The 23,448-nt window shown below is 38.3% G+C and overlaps 1 protein-coding gene and 1 long non-coding RNA gene across 2 annotated transcripts; one reads left to right on the top strand and one right to left on the bottom strand.

Annotated features, from left to right (window-relative positions):
- Positions 1–5,437: 5,437 nt before the first annotated feature.
- Positions 5,438–6,848, bottom strand: LOC129739214 (uncharacterized). The gene is made up of 2 exons (XM_055730636.1): positions 5,909–6,848; positions 5,438–5,817 (listed from the first exon to the last, which is right to left on the bottom strand). Exons 1-2 carry the CDS (start codon positions 6,803–6,805, stop codon positions 5,695–5,697), a joined length of 1,020 nt encoding a protein of 339 aa, XP_055586611.1. The 5' UTR covers positions 6,806–6,848; the 3' UTR covers positions 5,438–5,694.
- A 4,583-nt stretch (positions 6,849–11,431) lies between these two features.
- LOC129738344 (uncharacterized) lies at positions 11,432–11,972 on the top strand. Its single transcript, XR_008735503.1, has 2 exons — positions 11,432–11,551; positions 11,614–11,972. It is a non-coding gene; the product is annotated as an uncharacterized LOC129738344 (long non-coding RNA).
- The last annotated feature ends 11,476 nt before the right edge of the window (positions 11,973–23,448 follow it).

Below are 23,448 nucleotides of genomic sequence, written 5' to 3'. Positions count from 1 at the left end.
ATTGGAACAAAAAAAAAACATTTTTCCTTCAAAAATTGACTCATTTTGGGGTGCTGATTCCAAATATTAACTTAGTTTATCAGTTCTTGTTTTCGAGATACCTTTTGAAAATAGGTAAAAATTCATTAAACATATTTGTGCTTTTGTTTGGGCAAACTAAACAGATTGGCAAACATGCTCCTTTTATGTATTCTTAAGTAAAATTTTCATGATTATCAGTAGTTTGTAATGTAACAGACGGCTTTTTATGTTATCGAACAATATATCATATTCCACGGTTTTTATATTAAAACCGTGAAATATGATATATTGTTCGTGTAGATTTTAAATATTGTTAAAAACTTTTGACAAAAATCGGTCATTACAATGATATCCAAATTTTTTTATTTTTTTTCAAAGTTTATTGTTATTTTGCGTTAATTTCATTAGGATGCTTCTGTTATTTTCTTTTTCTTATTCATATAACGTTTGAACTCGAGAAACGCTGACTGGGCTCACTAATTCATTGAGGCCAAAACCTATTTATTAAAAAATAAAGTCAAGAATAGTGTGACATACATTTTTTCACTTGATACGGTTTTTGTTAACATGTTTTCTCAATTTATGTTACTTATTGACTGGTTTTGGCGGGAAAAAACATTCAATTAATTTCTCAAACAGAAACAATTATTACACCCTATGCTACCCAAACATGTGTGAAAATAATCATCACTGGCTAAAGTTTTCTCACAGTGAACCCTAAACGTCAAAATCGGTCTGTCGTATAATTTGAAATCCTGTTCCAAATTTGCATGAATTTGGAACAAAGGCGTATAACTGTTGGGAATTTTGAAATCGATAACTGTGCTAAAACAGCAATTTACGCCACCGGTGCCAGCCGGATTGTTTTAGCGTGGTCAAAAACCGTGTTTTGCATCTACCGTTAGGACAGCCCTAACACAACAGCTTATTCCGAGGCCTCTAAAATCGAAGGGCAATTCCTCAGAAGAGAAAATGGTGCTAGAAGCACTGATGAACTGATGTACAAGCTCGAACAAAAAATCTTCCAAAACTTGTGTAAAATTTTCAGTGCTCTCTTTTAAAGAAGCCGTTAAAAAATGACGAAAAACAGTGCCATCTATTGCTTGATTTGTAACTTTTGAACGGCGCAACAGATAGCACTGTTTCTAGATAGCTCTTTTACAAGTAAGAATTTTTCGAGAGGGCGAAATGGTGTTTGAACTTATTAATAAATAAATTTAAATACAATTAGATGAATTGCTCTATGTATATAATTAGATGAACTAAATTTCAGCTGAGAAAAATAGCATCATTATTATATTGTCACTAGAGACACTGACGAAATGATACATATACAAGTTTGAATTATAAAATTCCAGAAACGTATTCATAATTTCAAATGCTATCATTTAAACAAGCCGAATCAACTTTTGAAGTACCTGAATCTTGGAAGAGCGCAATTGTATATGATCTCAAAAATTAATAAACTATCATCGTAGAAAAATGGACGGCTTCAATATATTCACATCAAGGTAAATTCATCTGGTTCATTTTACCTTGATTCTAAGCAGGCGCTATCGGCTTCCACAGAATTCTGGCGACAAAACACTAGCGCCGAATGAGGGTTGACGGGTTGAGATCTAAGCTCGAGTTTGATTTTTTTTCATACACACACATGCACCAGTGCAAATTGCATTGTGTGAGTGAAGTCACGCTTGATTTTCAAAGTATAAGTGTGATGATGCGCTTCCTCTCAAAGCTTGAATGCAAAGCTGCAATGCTTGTGTGAAAAGCTGCAAAGCTTGGATCCCATCTCGCAGGACGCCAGCACCATACACATAGTGTAGGTGACGCCAACGATTTGTTCGAAAAAACAACAGCCCGACTATCTTGATACTTGGAGATCTTTGTTCTAAGGCTAACTAACTACTTTGAACAAGCCAAACGAACCAGTTATTTTATCCAGTTGAGCTTAAAATTAACAATCCAACGAAGAAATACAGATTCTAGGCTTCTCTGAGCGGGCATTTTCACGCATTATATCTGTTTATATTAAGTGCTTCATGCTAGTTTGAAGCAATTCGAAAAACAGCGTTAAGCGTAAAATTTTGATAATGCAAATCAGAAATGTGTAACGAATCTTCAACATCAATTTGATCGAAACTCGTCAAATAGATACGACCTTTTCATAATTTTCTAAGTTTGTTGTTTTGTTTTGTTTACATTTAATTTTCTTCTTGGCAGTTCTCTCTGGTATCCTTGGAGACATCTGGTGGCTCAACCAAAAAACATAAAATTGATTCAAAACGGTCGTCGGGACTTTACACACTTTTCACGGCTTAGCTTGTACATCAGTTCATCAGTGTTTTTGATTACATCTGCCTTGGTCGCATCCCCAGCAGTCCGTTCGGCGTCGACTTTCTTCTTCAATTCAATTATCACACTCCGCGGAGTGGGGCTACCCATAGCGTGTTTACGTTGTGGAAGCACTTTTCCTGTAAATGAAAGATTGAATAATGACCGTCAGAAAAAAAACTGGTTCTTACACTAATAAAAAAAATACGTTGGTCGGATCGGTACTCCTTCATAGACACTGGAACAGCAATTTACCTGCTGGTGAAAGTTCGTTCAGCTTTTCCCAGGAGCTTTGCTAGGTGACACTATTGAAGTAGGTTCGTCTCTCCGGGGCCTTCCCGCATACTAAAAAACTATAGCTTAAACAGTCTAAACGAAACATCTACGGCTTCAGAAATAGTGACTGTATCTGTAAACGCAGCTGTTCTATTAAACTTTACTTCGGCATCGATAAGAACGAAACATCAACGTTCCTGTATAAAAGTGATGATATCAGGAAAGGTGATAGAATGGTATGGACGATTTCCTTTCATTTATCTTTAATCGTTAAAATGATTTGCTTACCATTATCCTTACCGTTCATTTCTTCTGTCATACGCACGTCAAAAATGAAAAGAACATCGGCCAGCGATGCCAAATGATTTAGCGCAGAAATCAGTAGGGGAGAGTGGGGTATCGTGGGCCATGGGGAAACGTGGGCCACTTTTAATATCTCAGATGTGTGTTGAGATAAAAATCTCAAAACAACTGTCATCGTCATCGCTTTGCGTGAGCATATATTCCTATATGCTGTTGACTGAAATACGCATCATATGCTTCTTTTATTTATCGAGCTAAAAAAATTTATAAAAATTTACTTACATAATTTAAAAAAACACCCGCTAATTTCATCGATGGGGAACCTAAAGTGCATAACATAAATATGCTCATACGCTTATGATCTTAGTTTTGTTAGAGCAAACGCACCAATAAGTGAGTATACGCGGCCCGGTTTTGCTCATTTCAGCGGACCGGTTTTGGGATACACACTCTTTCGCGCACCGGGCGGTAGCATAATTATTTTTAAATTTAGCATTGCACTGAGAAAACTTTTGAAGAAAATCTTAATCTTAAATTAATACGGACCGAGTAAATTTTCGGAGTCGTCCACCAAACGGCTCTTCTTATGTTACATGATCATTTTTGGTCATAAAATACGATGCTTCGAGTTTGTTTATCTGAAATTGAGTGAGAGAGTCCTGAACAATATAAAATACAAAATAAATAACTCACCATCAGAACCAGCAATTGCACTTTCTCGTTCAATTCCTGGATAAACCCGTAAAAATGTAACGAAATTGCGAATTCAACTGGTTATTAAAAAAAAATCCATCCACAATTTTAATCTCATACACATTTTTTCTTAAAATGAATATCAACAAACATACACACGCTGCGACGTCGTTTGTTTAATTCTGCTTAAATCTTTAACTTCTTTTTCCAACCAACGTGCTGACTGAAATAGTTGCTGTTCCGAAAAACTGGGTCCCATTAGTTGCAAACTTATAGAGAGTTCGTTTCGAAAGCCGAATTGGTAGGGACAGTAATGGAATGCCACCCATACGGTTGGATACAAAAATCCTGCACAGCGCACTGGTCTCGATTATTCTTACTCCGAGAAAAATCCTTGAAGCTTCACTCAAGGTTGTGAAAGTCAGTAAAATGTTTACTACACGGAATGCACAATCAAAACTTTCAGAAAGCAATCGTCGGACTTGAAGGGCTTTTCGGAAATATTTCATGGAATTAGTTTTTGCGCAATAAAAAAAAGTTTCCGCTTTCCGTTCGTTTGTTTAATTCTGCTTAAAACGGTAGAATTTTTTCAGTGCATGTTTGATCTCGCCCCTTTCTAGTGAGCAAATTTGGTGATTTTGTCGGTCCCGACGGCAACGGCCCTATTTTGCTCACCTTCATACTAACCCCCGGTGCGGTATGGAAGTGATTAAACTCGTGAGCATTTTCACTTTGCTCGCGATTGCTGCGGATGCCCTTATGATCTTCCACGTGGAAAAGGAATTTTTGATGAAACATCAATAAGTCACACAAACGCAACCAATTTGCAAATCATAGCTTGTGGGGAATCGTGGGCCACACATCTTGAATCACCTATATTTTAATGTTTTTATACACATTCAGAACTTAAAATACGTTTTACCTATCTGTAAAGTTTTCTTATGCCAAATGAAGAGTTATGAAAAATATTTTGTCCATCCTATATAAAAATTTTTGCCAAAACGTTCGCGAGCTAGGTTTTGGAATCTATGCGATCATACACAGCTCTCTTTTTTAATTCATCATCTGAAATTGCTTTAAAATAACGAAATGAATAAGGAAATCACAATTTTGGATCAACTCATAAACATTGCATGTTATTTGGTCAATTTGGATTTGGAGCCCCACGATTCCCCACTATTTTTCAAAATCCAAAAAATATTGCTTTTTTTCAAGCAGTCAGAATTTGGGGAAAATAATTTATTTAAAACTTAAAAAAAAAACCTTATGATACCTTGAAAATGTAGAAAACCATACTATTTTTTATTTTCATTTTATCTTTTATAGTAAAGAAGTTATGGAACAACGAAAAAAAGTGGCCCATGATTCCCCACTCTCCCATACTTATTTATGGAAATATCTTTGAAATTTCCTACGACTCTAGAATAGTTTCAACGACAATAATTGAACTTGGAAGCCACATATTCCATCATACAAAACTTAGGTTAATGACTTAATAACATCTACACCACATTCATTCTTGTATGAATAAAATGCGTACTAAGCATTCTTAAGGTGTTAAGCTCAGACTCTCAATGATGCTGTTTTTATTAATGTTATTTTTTGAAATTGTGTTTTTAAGATGTTTGCAAGAACTACCAAAATACGCGTTGAATTTAATATTTCACATTCGTTGATAAATTATCAAGATGCCAGCTATAGTTTTTCAAACACCTCCATTTATTAGGAATACGAAACAAAAAACATGACCATTAGGCTTACCGATCAGTATCTCTTTTTGATTTTTTTTTTTTTTTTTAACAATTCTTTATTTGAAACGGCTCATACCTTTAGGCTTTAAGGAGCCAAAATCGATTTTGTTGTTTACAATTGTTTTCTTAACTTAACACTTTGTGAGAGGAGAAAGGAAGATAGAAAGGGAAATATGAAAATAAAAAAGAAATTATAGACGAAGATCGATAGCTTTTAGAAAAAGGTAGATTTCGAACATGTAGTCCAAATCTAGCACAGCTAGTACATCTCTAACTGGAACATTAGGTGGTTTTCCTCGGGCCCTAAGGGAGTCTATTAAATTCGTTCTGGCGACAAGATGGACCTCACACGACCAAACAATATGCTCGATGTCATGGTAACCTTGGCCGCAACTACACAAATTGCTGCCAGCAATGTCAAAACGATAGAGTACCGCGTCTAAGGAACAATGATTGGACATGAGACGGGAAAATATACGAATAAAATCCCGACTCAAGTTCAATCTATTGAACCATGGTTTAAGGCTTACCTTTGGGATAATCGAGTGGAGCCACCGACCATCCTCATCCTCGTCCCATTTGCGCTGCCAGTTGACAAGAGAGTTCCCTCGTACCAAGAAGTAGAATTCGTTGAAGACGATTTCACGTGGATACGTGTCGCCTTCCGTCGCCCCCACCTTTGCCAGAGAGTCTGCCTTCTCATTGCCCACTATCGAGCAATGAGAGGGAACCCAAACAAAGGTAATGGGAAAGCGACGTCTTGTTAAAGCACTCAAAGTATCCCGTATCTTCTCTAGGAAGAACGGCGAGTGCTTTCCCGGTCGTATTGATCGTATTGCGTCAACTGAGCTTAGACTATCCGTTACAATGTAGTAGTGCCCAACAGGCCGTGAGGCGATGCTGTCCAAGGCCCAGTGAATAGCAGCTAACTCTGCTATATACACAGAGCATGGAGACTGGAGGTTATAAGAGGCGCTAGTTGTTTCGTTGAACACTCCGAATCCCGTTGATTCCTCAATTAGAGACCCATCGGTAAAGTACATTTTGTCAGCATCGACGTGTCTATATTTAGCTTCGAAAATTCTTGGAATCAGAAGTGGGCGATGCGAATCCGGGATTCCACGAATTTCCTGCTGCATAGACAAATCAAACTGGACAGAAGAATTATCGTAGTGTGGGCTGAAAACACGAGTTGGAGAGTACGAAGAAGGGTTTACCTGCATTGACATGAGGACATAGTATACAGACATAAATCTTGTTCGAAAATTTTGCTCAAGTAACCTTTCAAAATTAACGATCACCAATGGGTTCATGACCTCACACCTGATGAGGAACCGAAGTGATAGTAGATTGTATCGATCTTTCAAAGGGAGTATTCCTGCCAAAACTTCAAGACTCATGTTGTGCGTTGAGGGCATAGAGCCCATTGCGATGCGGAGACAACGGTATTGGATACGCTCGAGTTTGATGAGGTGAGATTTGGCAGCTGACTGCAAACAGAAGCTACCATATTCCATCACTGAAAGAATGGTTGTTCGATACAATTTTAAAAGATCTTCTGGGTGGGCTCCCCACCAGGTGCCTGTGATTGATCGGAGAAAATTTATTCTTTGTTGGCATTTTCCTTTCAGATACTCAATGTGGGCTCTCCAGGTACACTTGGAGTCAAACCAAACCCCAAGATACTTAAAACACCTCGATTGAGTGATCGTTCTGCCTAGGAGTTGAAGCTTCGGTTGAGCAGGTCTATGTTTCTTAGAGAAAACAACCATCTCCGTTTTCTGAGGGGAAAACTCAATCCCAAGCCCCAACGCCCAGGAAGACAATCTGTCTAAAGTATCTTGTAAAGGTCTGTGCAGATGAGACTCGGAAGATCCTGTGACAGACACCACGCCGTCATCTGCAAGTTGTCTTAGAGTGCAGCCTTCAGAGAGACAAGTATCGATGTCACTTACGTAAAAGTTGTACAAAAGTGGACTTAAACATGAACCCTGTGGGAGGCCCATGTAGGAGGTTCTTCTAATTGCAATATCTCCGTGAGCAAAGTTCAGATGTTTCTCACAAAGCAAGCTGTATAAGATGTTGTTCAATAGTGGAGGCAGACCCCGGGAGTGCAACTTGTCTGGCAACACCTCTATTGAGACTGCATCAAAAGCTCCCTTTATGTCTAGAAACACTGAAGCCATTTGCTCACGTTTTGCGTACGCCATTTGTATCTCTGAAGACAGCAAAGCAAGACAATCGTTTGTTCCTTTGCCCCTTCGAAACCCAAATTGAGTATCTGAAAGGAGGCCATTTGTTTCTACCCATTTATCCAAACGAAACAAAATCATTTTCTCCATCAATTTACGTATACAAGACAACATCGCTATTGGACGGTACGAATTCGCATCGGACGCTGGTTTTCCGGGCTTTTGGATAGCGATAACTCTCATTTGTCTCCACTCTTGGGGAACAATGTTATGCTCCAAGAATTGATTAAATAAATTTAACAAGCGAAATTTGGCGGCGTCCGGAAGGTTTTTCAACAAGTTAAATCTAATTTTATCAATACCCGGAGCTGAATTGTTGCAAGAGAGGAGGGCAAGTGAGAATTCGACCATCGAAAAACTGGAATCCAGACCACACCTTTCAGGAAGCACATCCCGGATTATTTTTTGTACAGGCGTAGAATCTGGACAGACTTTCCGTGCGAAGTTAAATATCCATCTATGTGAATATTCCTCACTTTCATTCGTAGATGATCTATTACGCATGCTTCGTGCCACTCTCCACAAGGTACTCAAGGATGTTTCTCTTGATAAGCCACCCACAAAATTCCTCCAATACGCCTTTTTCTTCCCCTTGACCAATTTTTTAAACTGATTTTCAAGGGAAACATATACTTCAAAAAGGGCGAGAGTTCCATATTTCCGAAAATCTTTGAATGCTTTTGATTTGTCCTTATAAAGCTTGGAACACTGCTGGTCCCACCATGGGTTTGGAGGCCTTCGGGGAACTGATGAATCTGGGATGGGTTTTGTTTGAGCGCAAAGTGCACTTTCATGTATTAAACGTGAAAGAAAGTGGTACTCCTCTGCAGGAGGTAAAACATTCGTAGAACCGATTGCTGATGTTATTTCGTCCGAGTTTTTTTTCCAGTCGATGTGTCTTGTAAGGTCATATGTCATATTTATTGTGTTTGAAGAGCTAACCCCATTGGTGATTGTAATTTTCATTGGCAAGTGATCACTACCATTGAGATCAGGGATTACCTTCCACTGGCAATCCAATGATAGTGAGTTTGAGCAGAGTGAGAGGTCAATTGCACTTTGTCTTGCAGGAGGTTTAGGTACTCGTGTTTTTTCACCCGTGTTCAAAATTGTTAAATTGAAACTGTCGCAAATGTCATAGATAAGAGTAGAACGACTATCGTCAATTTGTTCTCCCCAGACAGTTCCATGCGAATTAAAGTCACCCAGGATCAACCTTGGCTCAGGGAGCACTGAGCACAGGTCCTCTAGGTGACGTCGATCCACTGCAACTCTATGAGGCCAGTACAAACTGACAACGCATAAGTCCTTACCTCTTATAGTTGTATGACATGCAACAGCTTCAATTCCTCCTGATAAAGGGAGGTGGATTCTATAGAAGGAGTGGTGCTTATTGATCCCCAAAAGCACCCCTCCATAAGAATCGTCGCGGTCTAGACGTATGACATTAAAATCGTGGAATGAGATGTTAGATTGTGAAGAAAGCCAAGTTTCGGACAACGCAAAAATATCGCAACTAGTTTCATGAAGTAAAAATTTGAACGGGTCCAGTTTAGGGACGAGACTACGACAATTCCACTGTAAAACAGTGATATCTCCGACCTCTCGGCGTAAATTAGCCATCGAGAGAGATAAACACTGAAAGAAGGGGCCAAGTTTGCATCAATTGCTTCAAAAATGTCTTAACCATAGGAAGCATTGCACTAACAATACTTCTTATGGATTCAGAAACGTTAAAAAACGTGAAAATTCCATTAAGTATGTCAGAAAACTTGAAAAGTCCCGGTTGATGAGTTGATTCTGACAAATCCGCATTAGTAACGGGAGCTTTTGAAGTCCCAGCTGCTGTTGAATTATTCTGTGGAGAAAAGGTCGCGCGGAATCCAGGAGGAACTTGTTTTTTCTTGTCTGTAGCAATCACTTTTTTGGTGATGTTGATTGGAGGGCTGATTGTCGGGATTTTATTCGGAATCTTAGGGGTCTTAGTAGTTGGTTTTGAACGTTTTCGCGAGTTCGCTACAAAAATAAACGGGTTCTCCTCATCTGTTGTGTCCTCGTTGTCAACTGGCAGCACTGTGAAAATGTTACTGGACTGCGGTTGGATCGGAGGCGCCGCGCCCTTTAGTATGGCGGCATAGGAACGTTTTGACCGTTCCTTCAAAGAGCGCCTTTGACTATCCCAGCGGCTCTTAAACGCCTCGCACAAGGAGATGTCATGAGGTGAGCCCCCGCAATAGATACATTTCTGTTCTATTGCTGAGCATGCTCCATCCCCATGAACCTCCCCGCATTTGGGGCAACGCTTCTTGCTACAACAATGGGAAGCTGTATGCCCCAATTTAATGCAATTTTTGCATTCCATCGGGCGAGGCACGAAGAGCCGCACAGGAAGCCTCAAAACTCCGTCAATCAAGACGTAGTGAGGGAGGGCGGTACCCGCAAAGGTCACTCGAAATGAAGCTGAAGGCGAGTACTTTTTAACTCCTTCTACGACGGTGGTAGTATTGAGTTGGCGGCAATCCAAGATTTCGACCGAAGTCGAATCAAGGCTCTTAAATTTACCAACGCCGTGGGATTTAACGTACCCAGCCTCCAGACTCATTTCTGAGATCACGCCCTCTATCTCTACGTTTCGAGACGGAATGTAGACGTGGTACTCTAAATTAATGAATTGGCTGGCAACAATTTCATTAGCGGATTTATGATTGTCCACGACAACGCGCAACTTGTTTGGTCGCACCTTAGTAACGCAGGTTACGGAGGGCCACCTCGCCAGATCTTTAGTGATCTGCACTACGTTTAGCTGTTTGCCGTTAGCTTTGGGCCGGATGAAAACCACCCATGGCCCAGAAAAAGACGAACCATCTGTGTAGGTTCGGAGTCGAGGAGCTACACTGTCATCTGTGGGTGATGAAGAATTATTGGACGTACGAGAATGATTAGCACTTGAGGGACCAGCATCGTCTGAATCCTCCAAATGCTCTTCATTCTCGTACATGGCTTCCTTTTCGTCCACCGATGACGAGTTTAACCCCCCGCCTTCGTTCATATTTTTGCACGGGAACACGAATGTCGCCCGTGTTTAAAATATGACCGAAGCAACCAAAATTCAAAATATGTACAGGGAAATAAATAGACGAGAGAATAGTGAAAAAATGAAAAAAGAGACTTACAAAGGTTCTTGCACTTTTCAATTGCATGTATCTTCTTTTGTTCAGCAACCACGTGGTCCTTGGAAGAAGATGGCGACCAAGTTGAGTCTTTGCTGCTGATGACGCTCTTGAACGCAAACGACCGATCCACCGAGACGTCCTGTATCCTGCTACCCACGGCAAACAGCACCGGAACCAACGGTAACAGCTCCCACGTTATCCACACTCGGGTTTGTCGGGGGAACAATCAACACTTCCCCGATGGCGACAACACTCGCACCGATGATGATGGCCAGATAAAACTCACGCCAATTTCAATTTCGTGTCTCTGGAATTCGGCAAACGATTTGGTCGGTAGAAAAACAAACCACCACGTTCGGACTAACTGCACTGTCCGATTTCACAAAAGCAGCGAGTTATAATAAAACACACTCCGATCGAAACGTTGGGAGAACACAACCGTTCAGCTTGAGCGATTGAGTTGGAATGCTCTTTTTGATAATAAGTGAAAAGTATTTTGCTTCCACTCATCATTTAATAAGATTTTGCATAAAAGAACTGATCAAGTTTTTTTTTAAATGTATGAAAATATTTGGAAAAGGATACTATAGGAAAACCGATGTGTTTGGCACCACTGCCCTCAGTCGAAAATTTTGCTTCGCGAGATTGTATCAGCCGTCTTGTTCCGCGCGTTTTTCTCGTTTTTCTGGGATAAGTTATCCCCAAATTAAGTTATAAAAGGCGAAACATTAATTTCAACACACACCTCGTAAGTTTTTTTTTATGAATTTTCTTTACTCTTCGTATATTTTCACCGTATTTTATTTCCAGATAAATGTCGCTTCACGTCGGAGAAATGGTGGCTGAAAAGATTTGGCCCCGCTGGGGGAGAACGCTTGCATTTCAGCAAACACTACCATCGGTCCTCAAATGCGACAAGCTCCATTATCGGTGTTCCTGTTGCGGCGTTCCACAACAGGAACAGAACATTCACCCTCAAGCGCCTTGCTAACATTGCAATAGGATGGCCTCAATTCTCTTGCCGGAAGCGGTCAGCGGTAATACGCTGCCAATTGCCGTTCCAGGTCGAGGGTATAACGATGTGTGATATGATTATGATCATTGTGTGATATAAGAATTATGGAGTAGAAACAAAGAAATCAAATAAAGTAATTATTTTTGAAACCTTACCTTCTGTGTTTTCATTCAGCTAAAAGTAACCCAAAATTTAAGCATGTGTGCGTGCCTTTTTCACGTACGGTTTAGGGAAAAGTATGAATAACGTTGGAAGAACCATGTGATGGATCGTTACAAAACCATTACTGTAAATGTCTTGTGGTCATTCCACTGATGAACTGATGTACAAGCTAAGCCGTGAAAAGTGTGTAAAGTCCCGACGACCGTTTTGAATCAATTTTATGTTTTTTGGTTGAGCCACCAGATGTCTCCAAGGATACCAGAGAGAACTGCCAAGAAGAAAATTAAATGTAAACAAAACAAAACAACAAACTTTTAGAAAATTATGATAAGGTCGTATCTATTTGACGAGTTTCGATCAAATTGATGTTGAAGATTCGTTACACATTTCTGATTTGCATTATCAAAATTTTACGCTTAACGCTGTTTTTCGAATTGCTTCAAACTAGCATGAAGCACTTAATATAAACAGATATAATGCGTGAAAATGCCCGCTCAGAGAAGCCTAGAATCTGTATTTCTTCGTTGGATTGTTAATTTTAAGCTCAACTGGATAAAATAACTAGTTCGTTTGGCTTGTTCAAAGTAGTTAGTTAGCCTTAGAACAAAGATCTCCAAGTATCAAGATAGTCGGGCTGTTGTTTTTTCGAACAAATCGTTGGCGTCACCTACACTATGTGTATGGTGCTGGCGTCCTGCGAGATGGGATCCAAGCTTTGCACTGCTAGCTAGCTTTTCACACAAGCATTGCAGCTTTGCATTCAAGCTTTGAGAGGAAGCGCATCATCACACTTATACTTTGAAAATCAAGCGTGACTTCACTCACACAATGCAATTTGCACTGGTGCATGTGTGTGTATGAAAAAAAATCAAACTCGAGCTTAGATCTCAACCCGTCAACCCTCATTCGGCGCTAGTGTTTTGTCGCCAGAATTCTGTGGAAGCCGATAGCGCCTGCTTAGAATCAAGGTAAAATGAACCAGATGAATTTACCTTGATGTGAATATATTGAAGCCGTCCATTTTTCTACGATGATAGTTTATTAATTTTTGAGATCATATACAATTGCGCTCTTCCAAGATTCAGGTACTTCAAAAGTTGATTCGGCTTGTTTAAATGATAGCATTTGAAATTATGAATACGTTTCTGGAATTTTATAATTCAAACTTGTATATGTATCATTTCGTCAGTGTCTCTAGTCTATATATCTCGCGTGAGCTTTCATTACGTCGAATGAAACAAAATTTGAAAAATAGAGATATTCACTAAAAAAGCTTCATTATAACATTATCTACCTATGTGATTGATAAAACAATCAATTTAAACCCTTTTAATATATAAAATTTAAGACTTCCAAAATGACGAATGAAACAAAACCTTGATTGTTACCCCAATGTTGCTTACGTCCCTTCTCCCAAACGGCGAATGTGCAGAGGAAAAAAACCTAGCACATTCGCTATATGGATTCCCTGAGCAAACAAGTGTATACAGGTAGAGGTTATCAGAATATCAACCTGGCAATGAATATTATTTCAGATTCTTCTTTTCAAGCGTTCTTAAATCGATACTCAAGCGGCTTTCGAACGCTGTAAAATAATGCAGCAAAGAAAAGAAACCGAACAGCAGCAGTAGCAGAAACCTAACAACTAACTGCATCAGGCTGAGCGGCAGCAGCCTGCTGCTGTTAGTCACCCAATCACCCGATTCACACTTTTATTACGCATTCGCTTATAAATTTACCGCTGCACTCGACAACTCAATAAGTTAACATTCACTATGCCGAGAAAATTGAAAATTTACCGGTAATTGCCTCAGAAACATTTGGGCGTAAGTGCAAGTTGAACGAATCAAAGGACGAATGAGACAAATTTCCCCTCCAGCTGGTCGGCAACAGAAAGCTGATCAGCAGCAGCGAGCTGGTTTGACCGATGGCGCACCCGATTCACACATTTCATTATGCATTTACTCACCAATTTACCACTACACTAGATATTTCACTTATTAAACAGCCACTACGCCGAGAAAATTGAAAATTTCCCATAGTATTTGCATCAGAAACATTTGGGCGTAAGTGCAAGTTGAACGAATCAAAGGACGAAAGAAAAGAGACGAATGAAACAAATTTCCCCTCCAAACGACGAATGTGTTCAGACGTATGAATGATTTATGTTTGAATATGTCGTATGTTCCTATATGATTAAAAAATAGCTCTAAAAATTGCAAAAAATTAAATTCATAATGTGGAATATCTGACACAATTAGTTTCCATGAATATTGCGTATTTTTTGAAGGGTTATCGGCGAAGGAATGAAAATAGGATTTGAAAAACACTCTTCAAATTTCAGAAGCGTTTTTCTCGGTTCGGTGTTTCTGTTTCATTCGACGTAATGAAAGCTCACGCGAGATATATAAGAATGAATTTCTGTCTGTCTGTCTGTCTGTTCCCTATAGACTCGGAAACTACTGAACTGATTTGCGTGAAACTTGGCAGGTGGGGGTATTGGAGGCAGGGGAAGGTTCTCATTGTGGTTTGAGACCCCTCCCTCTCTCATGAAGGGGGGGAGGGGCCTCCCAAACATAAGACTATTTTTTGCATAACTCGAGAACCCATCAAGCAAATGGTAGCATATTTGGCATGGGGTGGTATTTGGGAACGAGGAATATTTCTATGAATATTTGGTACCCCTCCCTCCTTTCAGTGGCGTGATAGGAAGGGGAGAGGGGGGATACCTTACAATTTTTCATATAACTCGAGAACTAATCAAGATATATATCCAATATTGGATCCAAATTTGGCATGGGAAGGTATTTGGATACGAAAAATATTTCTATGATTATTTGAGACCCCTCCCTCTTTCCAGTAGGGAGATATAAAAGGGGGGAGGGGCCTCTTTTATAGTTTTCAACATAACTAAGAAAGTAATTAAGCAAATGGAACCAAACTTGGCATGGGCGGGTATTTGGGAACGTGACATGTTCTAATGATTGTTTGAGACTCCTTCCTTCTTACAGCGGGGAGGAAGGAAAGAGGGAGGGGAGTTTCATACAATTTTTACTGCAGAACTCAAGAACTACAACAGCAAATGGAACCAAATTTGGCATGGAACGATAGTTGGGTACGAGAAATGCTTCTATGAACATTTGGTATCCCTCACTCTTTCGAAGAGGTGGATGAAAAGGGGGAGGCGAGGTCTTCCTTACAATTTTCAGTATAACTGGAGAGCTGATCAAGCAAATTGAACCATATTTGACATGTGAGTGTATTTGGATACGAAAAATTTTTCTATTATAAATTGAAGCCGTATATACCTTTTAAGCGGTAAGATATTAAGGGCGAAGGGGGGATTTCCATTTTTTTTTTTGCATAACTCGAGAATTAATCGAGCAAATGAAACCAAATTTCATCATAATCATCAAAAATTATTTGAGTACGAAAAATACTTTTATGAATATAAAGTTACCACCCCTCTATTGAAAGAAGAGAACGGAAAGGGGGATGATACTCCCTTTCAAGTTTATACATAACTCAAAAATTTACTACTTAAATAAAACCAAATTTGGCATGGCATGGAATATAGGAAGGGAAGAAGGAAGCTTACATTCAACTTTTATTTTACAAAATCCGAGAAATGGACAAATACTTAACATGGAAAATCATTTTGGTATGACTCTATGATTATTTGACACATCATCCTCCTTTCAGTGAGAAGGTACATGGGAAGAGGGAGGTGGGCCCAATACAATTTTGTTAGCATATGTTCTCAATTTATGCTAACGAAGCCAACAAATGGAAACAAATATGGCATGGAAAGGTACTTGGTTACGAGATATGTTTCTACGATTGGTATAGACTCTTAGGCCGATGACATAGTGAGTGCGATGCGATGCGAATTGGCGGAAAATTTACGGACGCAGCCTATGCGAACTCGAGCGGCGGAACAAATTGACATCTCCTTCGCCGCGTTGAGTATGTCAGGTTTAAGCGATTCACATACATTTTCATCAAATGTGGTTCACCGCATTGAATCGCATTCACCGCATCGCATCGCATCGTATTCACTATGTCATCGGCCTAAGAGTCTATACCAATCGTAGAAACATATCTCGTAACCAAGTACCTTTCCATGCCATATTTGTTTCCATTTGTTGGCTTCGTTAGCATAAATTGAGAACATATGCTAACAAAATTGTATTGGGCCCACCTCCCTCTTCCCATGTACCTTCTCACTGAAAGGAGGATGATGTGTCAAATAATCATAGAGTCATACCAAAATGATTTTCCATGTTAAGTATTTGTCCATTTCTCGGATTTTGTAAAATAAAAGTTGAATGTAAGCTTCCTTCTTCCCTTCCTATATTCCATGCCATGCCAAATTTGGTTTTATTTAAGTAGTAAATTTTTGAGTTATGTATAAACTTGAAAGGGAGTATCATCCCCCTTTCCGTTCTCTTCTTTCAATAGAGGGGTGGTAACTTTAAATTTTTTTTTTTTCGGATTTTCGCAACGGTAGTTAGACCCGAAATTTGACAACCGTTATTTGACAGCTCTGCTAAGAAACACTAGGTGGTATGAAAAACCCCTAGCAATTGCTTTTGCTAAACTAAATCGAGCATTCGAGCAGTCGCAGAAAGCAATTGCTTCGGTTGATATGAATAAAGTTTTTTCTGACAGCTGTTTTCTCAGTCAGGAGCTTTTACTTTTAGAACAAGCTAGTTCGGTATGAATAAAGCCCAAATCTGAAGCAATCGCTCGAGAAATCTCCTAGCAATTACTTTATTTTCTAAGCATGCTTGGTAGCAGACTTTTCCAATAAACAAATTCTTCAACAACGTCATGAATTTATAAAATCGGCAATATTACACTTCAATACAATTTAAAAAGGCATTTTCAACATAGATAAAGAACAGTCGAAGTGATAACCCAACTTTTTTCATATTCCTGTCGTTGTATGAAATGATTCGTCTAAGATGAAACTAAACAAATCAATTAGTAAATATTTCAAATTAAAAAACTCCGGCTACAGTGGAAGAAGTCCCAATCGGCTTGAAGTTGGAAGAAAGTTGTAATAATTTAAAACATAATTCAGATCTCCCAAATTTATATGATTTTTTTTATAATTCAAAGATTAAAAAAAACATCTAAGTTAAGATGCGCGCCTATTGCCTATTTTTTTATATATCGGATTATCCCGATCCGAAAACGTGTGGGAGAGCTTATGATAAATGTTAAAAAGCTAGGCCATTTTTTGTTTGAAAATATTCAATTTTCTTTAAACATCAACATACGAGCATGTATTGACTTAAATTTTTCCGATCGTTCTTACACCCACCACCCGCACCGTCGATTTCATGGCTATTTTAGCCGTACTTTTCAATTTTTGATTGTCTTCTTTCATTTTACTTTAGAAAATTTCAGATTCTGCTGGTTGGATAGCTCTTTTTTTCGAAGCAAAAGCTATGTTCTAAGACTTTAGTACACATCTGCTAAGCAAACGTTTATTCATACCAAACTAAGCAAATGCTTTGGGCTTTTGCTTTGCTTGATTTCGAGTAAAGTAAAAGCTACCGAAGCAATTGCTAAACCTTATTCATACCACTAACTAAGGCCGATGACATAGTAAATACGATGCGATGCGATGCGGCGAATGCGAATCAATGCGGTGAACCACATTTAATGAAAATGTATGTGAATCGCTTAAACCTGACATACTCAACGCGGCGAAGCAGATGTCAATTTGTTCCGCCGCTCGAGTTCGCGTAGGCTGCGTCCGTAAATTTTTCGCAAATTCGCATCGCATCGCACTCACTATGGCCGATGACATAGTGAATACGATGCGATGCGATGCGGTGAATGCGATTCAATGCGGTGAACCACATTTGATGAAAATGTATGTGAATCGCTTAAACCTGACATACTCAACGCGGCGAAGCAGATGTCAATTTGTTCCGCCGCTCGAGTTCGCGTAGGCTGCGTCCGTAAATTTTCCGCTGATTCGCATCGCATCGCACTCACTATGTCATCGGCCTATGTCATCGGCCTTAGGCCGATGACATAGTTAGTGCGATGATTAAAATTATCAGATCTTTAAAACAAATTCATAAATCAAGATTCAGAATATAAGTTATGGTTTGTGTTGCAATTTGAAACTTCAGCTGAAGCTCTCATTTTATAGTGGTTGCTTATTAATTTCGTCATAATTTGATTTAAAATGATACAAAAAACAATAAAAATTTGAATGATTTCTGAAAATATCATTTGATTCTGAAAGGTGTAGCAAAGCACACCGGGTCAGCTAGTGACAATACAATAATGATGCTATTTTTCTCAGCTGAAATTTATTCTTAGTTCATCTAATTATATACATAGAGCAATTCATCTAATTGTATTTATTTTTATTTATTAATAAGTTCAAACACCATTTCGCCCTCTCGAAAAATTCTTACTTGTAAAAGAGCTATCTAGAAACAGTGCCATCTGTTGCGCCGTTCAAAAGTTACAAATCAAGCAATAGATGGCACTGTTTTTCGTCATTTTTTAACGGCTTCTTTAAAAGAGAGCACTGAAAATTTTACACAAGTTTTTGAAGATTTTTTGTTCGAGCTTGTACATCAGTTCATCAGTGGTCATTCTACAAACAGTTCAATGCCCTGAAAACGTTATTCATAAGCGTTTTATAAACCATACCCTAATTGTTCCTAGAACAGTGTCTCCATATAGAGGTTTTAATAGTTTTAAACAGTAACATAACTTAACGCCATATTCAACAGACCGTCGTTTTGGATTTCAAGATAAGTGCAATGTTTTTTATGGTTTCAGATATCATTTTCTAAACGTTTTTTTACACTGTTTCTAATCGTTTTATAACTACTACAGGAACAGTTGTGTTACAATATTTTCGTATTCGGGTTATGTTCCGTCCATTCGCTGACCACCGACGGAAACACCATCTTATCGCAGTAAAGTAGGCATGGCGCCAGAAGCTGGTCCACTTGCTCCTCCCATTGGTGCAGCACCTGGAGGTCAGCACCCAGGTGGAAGTACTCTGAACGGAATCATCGCCAGAATTAGATGCCCTCCGCCGATCGTTGGAACCGACATAATATGCACTGATTCTATCTTGTATTGACTATAGCGATTTAAGGTGAAAAATCAGGTTTACTGGCTTCAACTTCAAACGCGTGTTCTCGTATTTTTTTTTTCGGTCGTTTCGGTCGTGTACGGACCGTACAAAACCTAACAAAATAACGGGTCTAAAAGTACTCACGCAAAAGTTTTATTGAAAAAACTTTTGAGTTGCATACAAAATAAGAAACGAAAAGTATGCAAGAGTAAGAAAACATCAAAAAACTCTCGGTTGCGTAAAAATAACTTACTCGGTAAGTTTACGAAAGTTTGCGTGGGCGAATCTTCAAAACCAAAACAAAAACGGTCGATCAATTGGGCGAAACTTGCAGGCGTAACTGAAATCGAAAACAAAAAAAGGCCTAACTCGAAAATCTCTGAAATTTAGTGAAAAAAGTTAAAGATTTTGATAACCAACGAACAATAAGTGAATATAATGCACATTTTTTGATTTTGTTGAACAAAAAATGGTCGATTTTGTAAATAGGATTTGATTAGATGTTCCGAAATTTCAAACGCGTTTTTCTCGTTTCGAGCTAACTGCTAGTTTCGCCCTTATGAAATGTTACGCTAGACATGTGATCCCGAATAGGATTGCACCGTGAAAAAACCATGAATTCCATATTCACAGACCATTAATATTATCGCCCTCGATACCGTGAATTCACATTGAAATTCATATTTTTCGACCATACATTTCATAGTTTTGACGAAAATAACCATGAAAAAGGGGTATTGTTATGCAGCGTGACCATGAAAAAAATGGCGATTTTCCATACATTGTAAAGCTGAAAAATATGAAGTTCATGGTTCTTTCAGCTTCCAGTTTTTCACAATAAAACCATAGAAATCCGATGATTTTCATGGTTTGCCCACTGAAATAAAAATCTTTGCTCATGTTGAGATTTTTTTTTCCTGTTTTTTTATTTGTCATTCCGTAGATTAATTGAATAAAAAACGAATAATTTGTTTCAAATTTTTATTCAACACTTATTCATAACACTTATTCACACACTAAATCACGGCAATTCAGAGACTCGCAATCGCACTTCCATTCCATAGCGACTCCCGGCATCCACCAGTTTAATTCCTTAGTCAGCTGCCCTCGTCGGAATTTGGAACTGCGGAATAACGTCAGCTTCTAAAAAGAAAAGAATTTTATCAGTCTTTTCATTAATGCAATATATGCAATAAAAGTACTTACCATCACCACCGCAGATGGGCCCATCATGTTCCGATCCACGGAAAAGTTCCAAATTTGCCCGGATTAAGTAGTTCCGATAAAAAAAATAACCAGCTCACGAGATCGGTCGCAAAAAATGCGCGCGTAAGACCAAGCCCACCAATGGTTGCTAAACCTCGAATCGAGTACATTCACATCATACACTATCAACCCATCATCGCACCAACAGTCGCTAACTTGATTCGAGAAATAGCATTCGAGCAGTAGGTTGTTACAGGATGCGTTTATGTAGCAACCCGGTAGCAACGCAGCCGGTCGTCGCTATCGGAAAATAAACAAACACAAATACCAACCTGGATGGCAACAATGGGTGCGAAAATCAGTAAGTAGATAAAATCGCAACGAATCAAAACATCTAAAATACCGATCGAGTTAGCAACGCCCGGTGGGTTTGGTCTAAACAATGGCTTCTACACGGTTAATTGTGAACGTGTAGAAATAGCAAAAGTTAAATCACGTTTGGATTTGCATTTCACCATGAAGTACACTGTAACAATAATAACGCAGACACCAGGTATCTGGTGTCTGCGATAATAATCACAAGAAAGTTATTGTGGAACCGTACTTCTGCACGCAGCGAAAAGGTTTTTTATTTCAAAGGAAAGTGCCGCAAAAACAAAGGATTTTTTCCTTTGGTTTTGGGACAAATAAAAATTCTTTTGGTTCAAAACCATTTTCCTTTGTTTCAAAGAATTTTTCGTTTGAAAAATCTTTGCATCAAAATCTTAATACTTTGAAACAAAAAACAGTTTCATTTGATACAAAGTTGTTTTCGTTCGCCACAATGTAATTTAGCTTTTGATATAAAAAGATTGGTTCATTGAACCATTTTCTATTTATTCCAATTGGAAGACATATTTCCTGTTGTTTTGAAATTCCTATTAGGAATTTCAAAAAAATAAAAAGAAAGAAATTTATATGTTAAATTTATTTTTATTTACAACAGATGAAACACTTGGCCACAAACTAGTTCACTAAAATCGATCCGGTCCAAATTTTCGTCGACCTGACCGCTGGATTTGGAGCGGTGTCATCGTAGCTTTCATCTCGGTTGAGGCATCCAGGGAAACCATCCTTCGGCTCTGGTTCTGTAAAAACGCAATCACTTATAGAAAATCTTCGATATTCACTCTTTAATTAACATACTTACCATACTTCATCCTGAATCCTTCTAATATAGTTAACTCTGACCTGCATTTTCACACCATGCACTTTCACACGACCGGCCAAACTTGATTCGATTTTTCTGTTTTGTATTCTTCTTGCAAGGCAAATCAAAATATCTTTTGAATCAAAGGCTGAAGTTTTTAATTAAAGGAATCATTTCTTCAAGTTTGAAACATTTTCCTTTGGTTCAAAAAAAGTTGACTTTGTTTTAAAAGAAATAAGCTCAATTAAAATTTATTTAGAATCAAAGTATTTGCTTAAAATCAAAATCCAAAAATATTTAGTTCAAAGAATTAATTCTTTGTTTCAAAAAATATTTTTTTGAATCAAAAACAAAAGTTTTTGGTTCAAATAAAACAGGAGTTAGGTTCCAAAAAATGAATGTTTTGAAACAAAATCATTTTTGTTTTGTTTCAAAAGCCTAGTTTTCTCTGCGTGTGTCACTATGAAATATTTTGAATTTAAGATATACTTCACGGTGACGGTGAAAATTATGGTGATTTCATAATAAAATGCGGTTAAAAGATATTTAGAAACTACGATGAAATTGATTGTTAAATTGAAAATCATTGTTAAGTTATCTTAAAACCATGGTCTTTGCTATTCGGGATGTGATTTTACAGATTTTTTTCGTGGTGTGTATCTGGGAAGTATCGGAAATTTGTTTTAAATATAAAATTACTCATGTGGTTATTTATTCAACAACACCAACAATCTGATTATTTAAAAAAAGATTTGTAAGATTAACGTAATATATTTTGGAATTTATATCCTTCACGCTAGAAACTATTAAACCATTTATTATTCAAAAATAACCATTTTTGTCGTTTTCCCGGGAAATGCCATTTTATGAGTTCTCCATGAGAACCCATAAAATGACTTTTCGGGGAGAAGTAGAAATATGGTTGTTTTTTAACCGCATGGAAGATTACCGTAGAAATTCAAAAATGGTTATTTTTCAACCGTAAGGGCTGTTTTGTGCGATTTGATTACAATTGTTGAAGGAATTAATAAAATAAGAGTTATCAGAACATTAATTTTATTGTTTTTGTACTTAATACTTATAAACTATGCCCCATTGTAGTAATTTGAAAGCCTTTTTGTATATTATGACTGTCACCTAGCTTTAAGCAAACGCCAACAGCAGCCGAATAACCTGGTAGCAGGAGTAAAATTCCCCCACGAGCGCTACCGAAACCTGATAAGAAAGCGAGCTCTTGCGGGATGGCCAATACCATTATCCCTAGTTTGCTATCTTTAACGGGGTGAAAGTGAAGGAGGCGGGTCCGGCGAATAATCTTTGACTCGCTGGTGATGTTTTTCAAATATTTTGGCCTCCTTCCGGGTGGTGCTCCAGCTCCTTCCGGGCGGTGTGAAAAACAATTCCTGTATTCCATTAGCAGTGGCTGGTAACGATGGACCGGTGTGTGAGTTCTCGTCCTATGGAATGTTGTTGGTTTATCAAACGGAATCGAATCGGCATCATCCAGTCGGCACCCTGAAATTTTTCTTTGTTCATGATGTTGGGATCGACAAATAATTGGAATAAATAACTTACCTTTCTCCATCTTCGACAAATCGGAGGTTTGTACGATTTCCAGAACTGATTTTTGAGGAAACTGGATGCTGTTCCGCGGAAGAAAAAATTTTCTTGGGCGTCCGGCTGCAGCTTGAACCGCTTTCAAAATGGCGATATCAAATTATTCAACCATTTTATGGTTTATACTCGAAAACTACCAAAATGGTTAAAATTCTTGCTAGAAAAATTATTGAAAAATAACCATATTGGCGATTTTGAAGTAAACATCATAAAATGGTTATTTAAGAACCATAAATGGTTATAAGAAAATGAGCGTGTTGGGTATTTTACATGACGGTTTATCTCATCCGATTTCGTGCATTTTTCCAATCAATTCTCAATTCAAATTTACACGCC

The sequence above is a fragment of the Uranotaenia lowii genome, chromosome 1 (genome assembly GCF_029784155.1).
Source record: "Uranotaenia lowii strain MFRU-FL chromosome 1, ASM2978415v1, whole genome shotgun sequence".
Classification (NCBI taxonomy): domain Eukaryota; kingdom Metazoa; phylum Arthropoda; class Insecta; order Diptera; family Culicidae; genus Uranotaenia; species Uranotaenia lowii.
The sequence above is the reverse complement of the archived record's forward strand: the minus strand, read 5'-3'. Positions and strand labels throughout refer to the sequence as shown.

Bases quoted from the DNA above. Each gene is read 5' to 3' on its own strand.
- LOC129739214 (XM_055730636.1), bottom strand. From the start codon at position 6,805: ATGGGCTCTATGCCCTCAACGCACAACATGAGTCTTGAAGTTTTGGCA. The intron at 5,818-5,908 runs GTAAGCCTTAAA...ATTGTTCCTTAG, and splicing joins TCCACTCGATTATCCCAAAG to ACGCGGTACTCTATCGTTTT.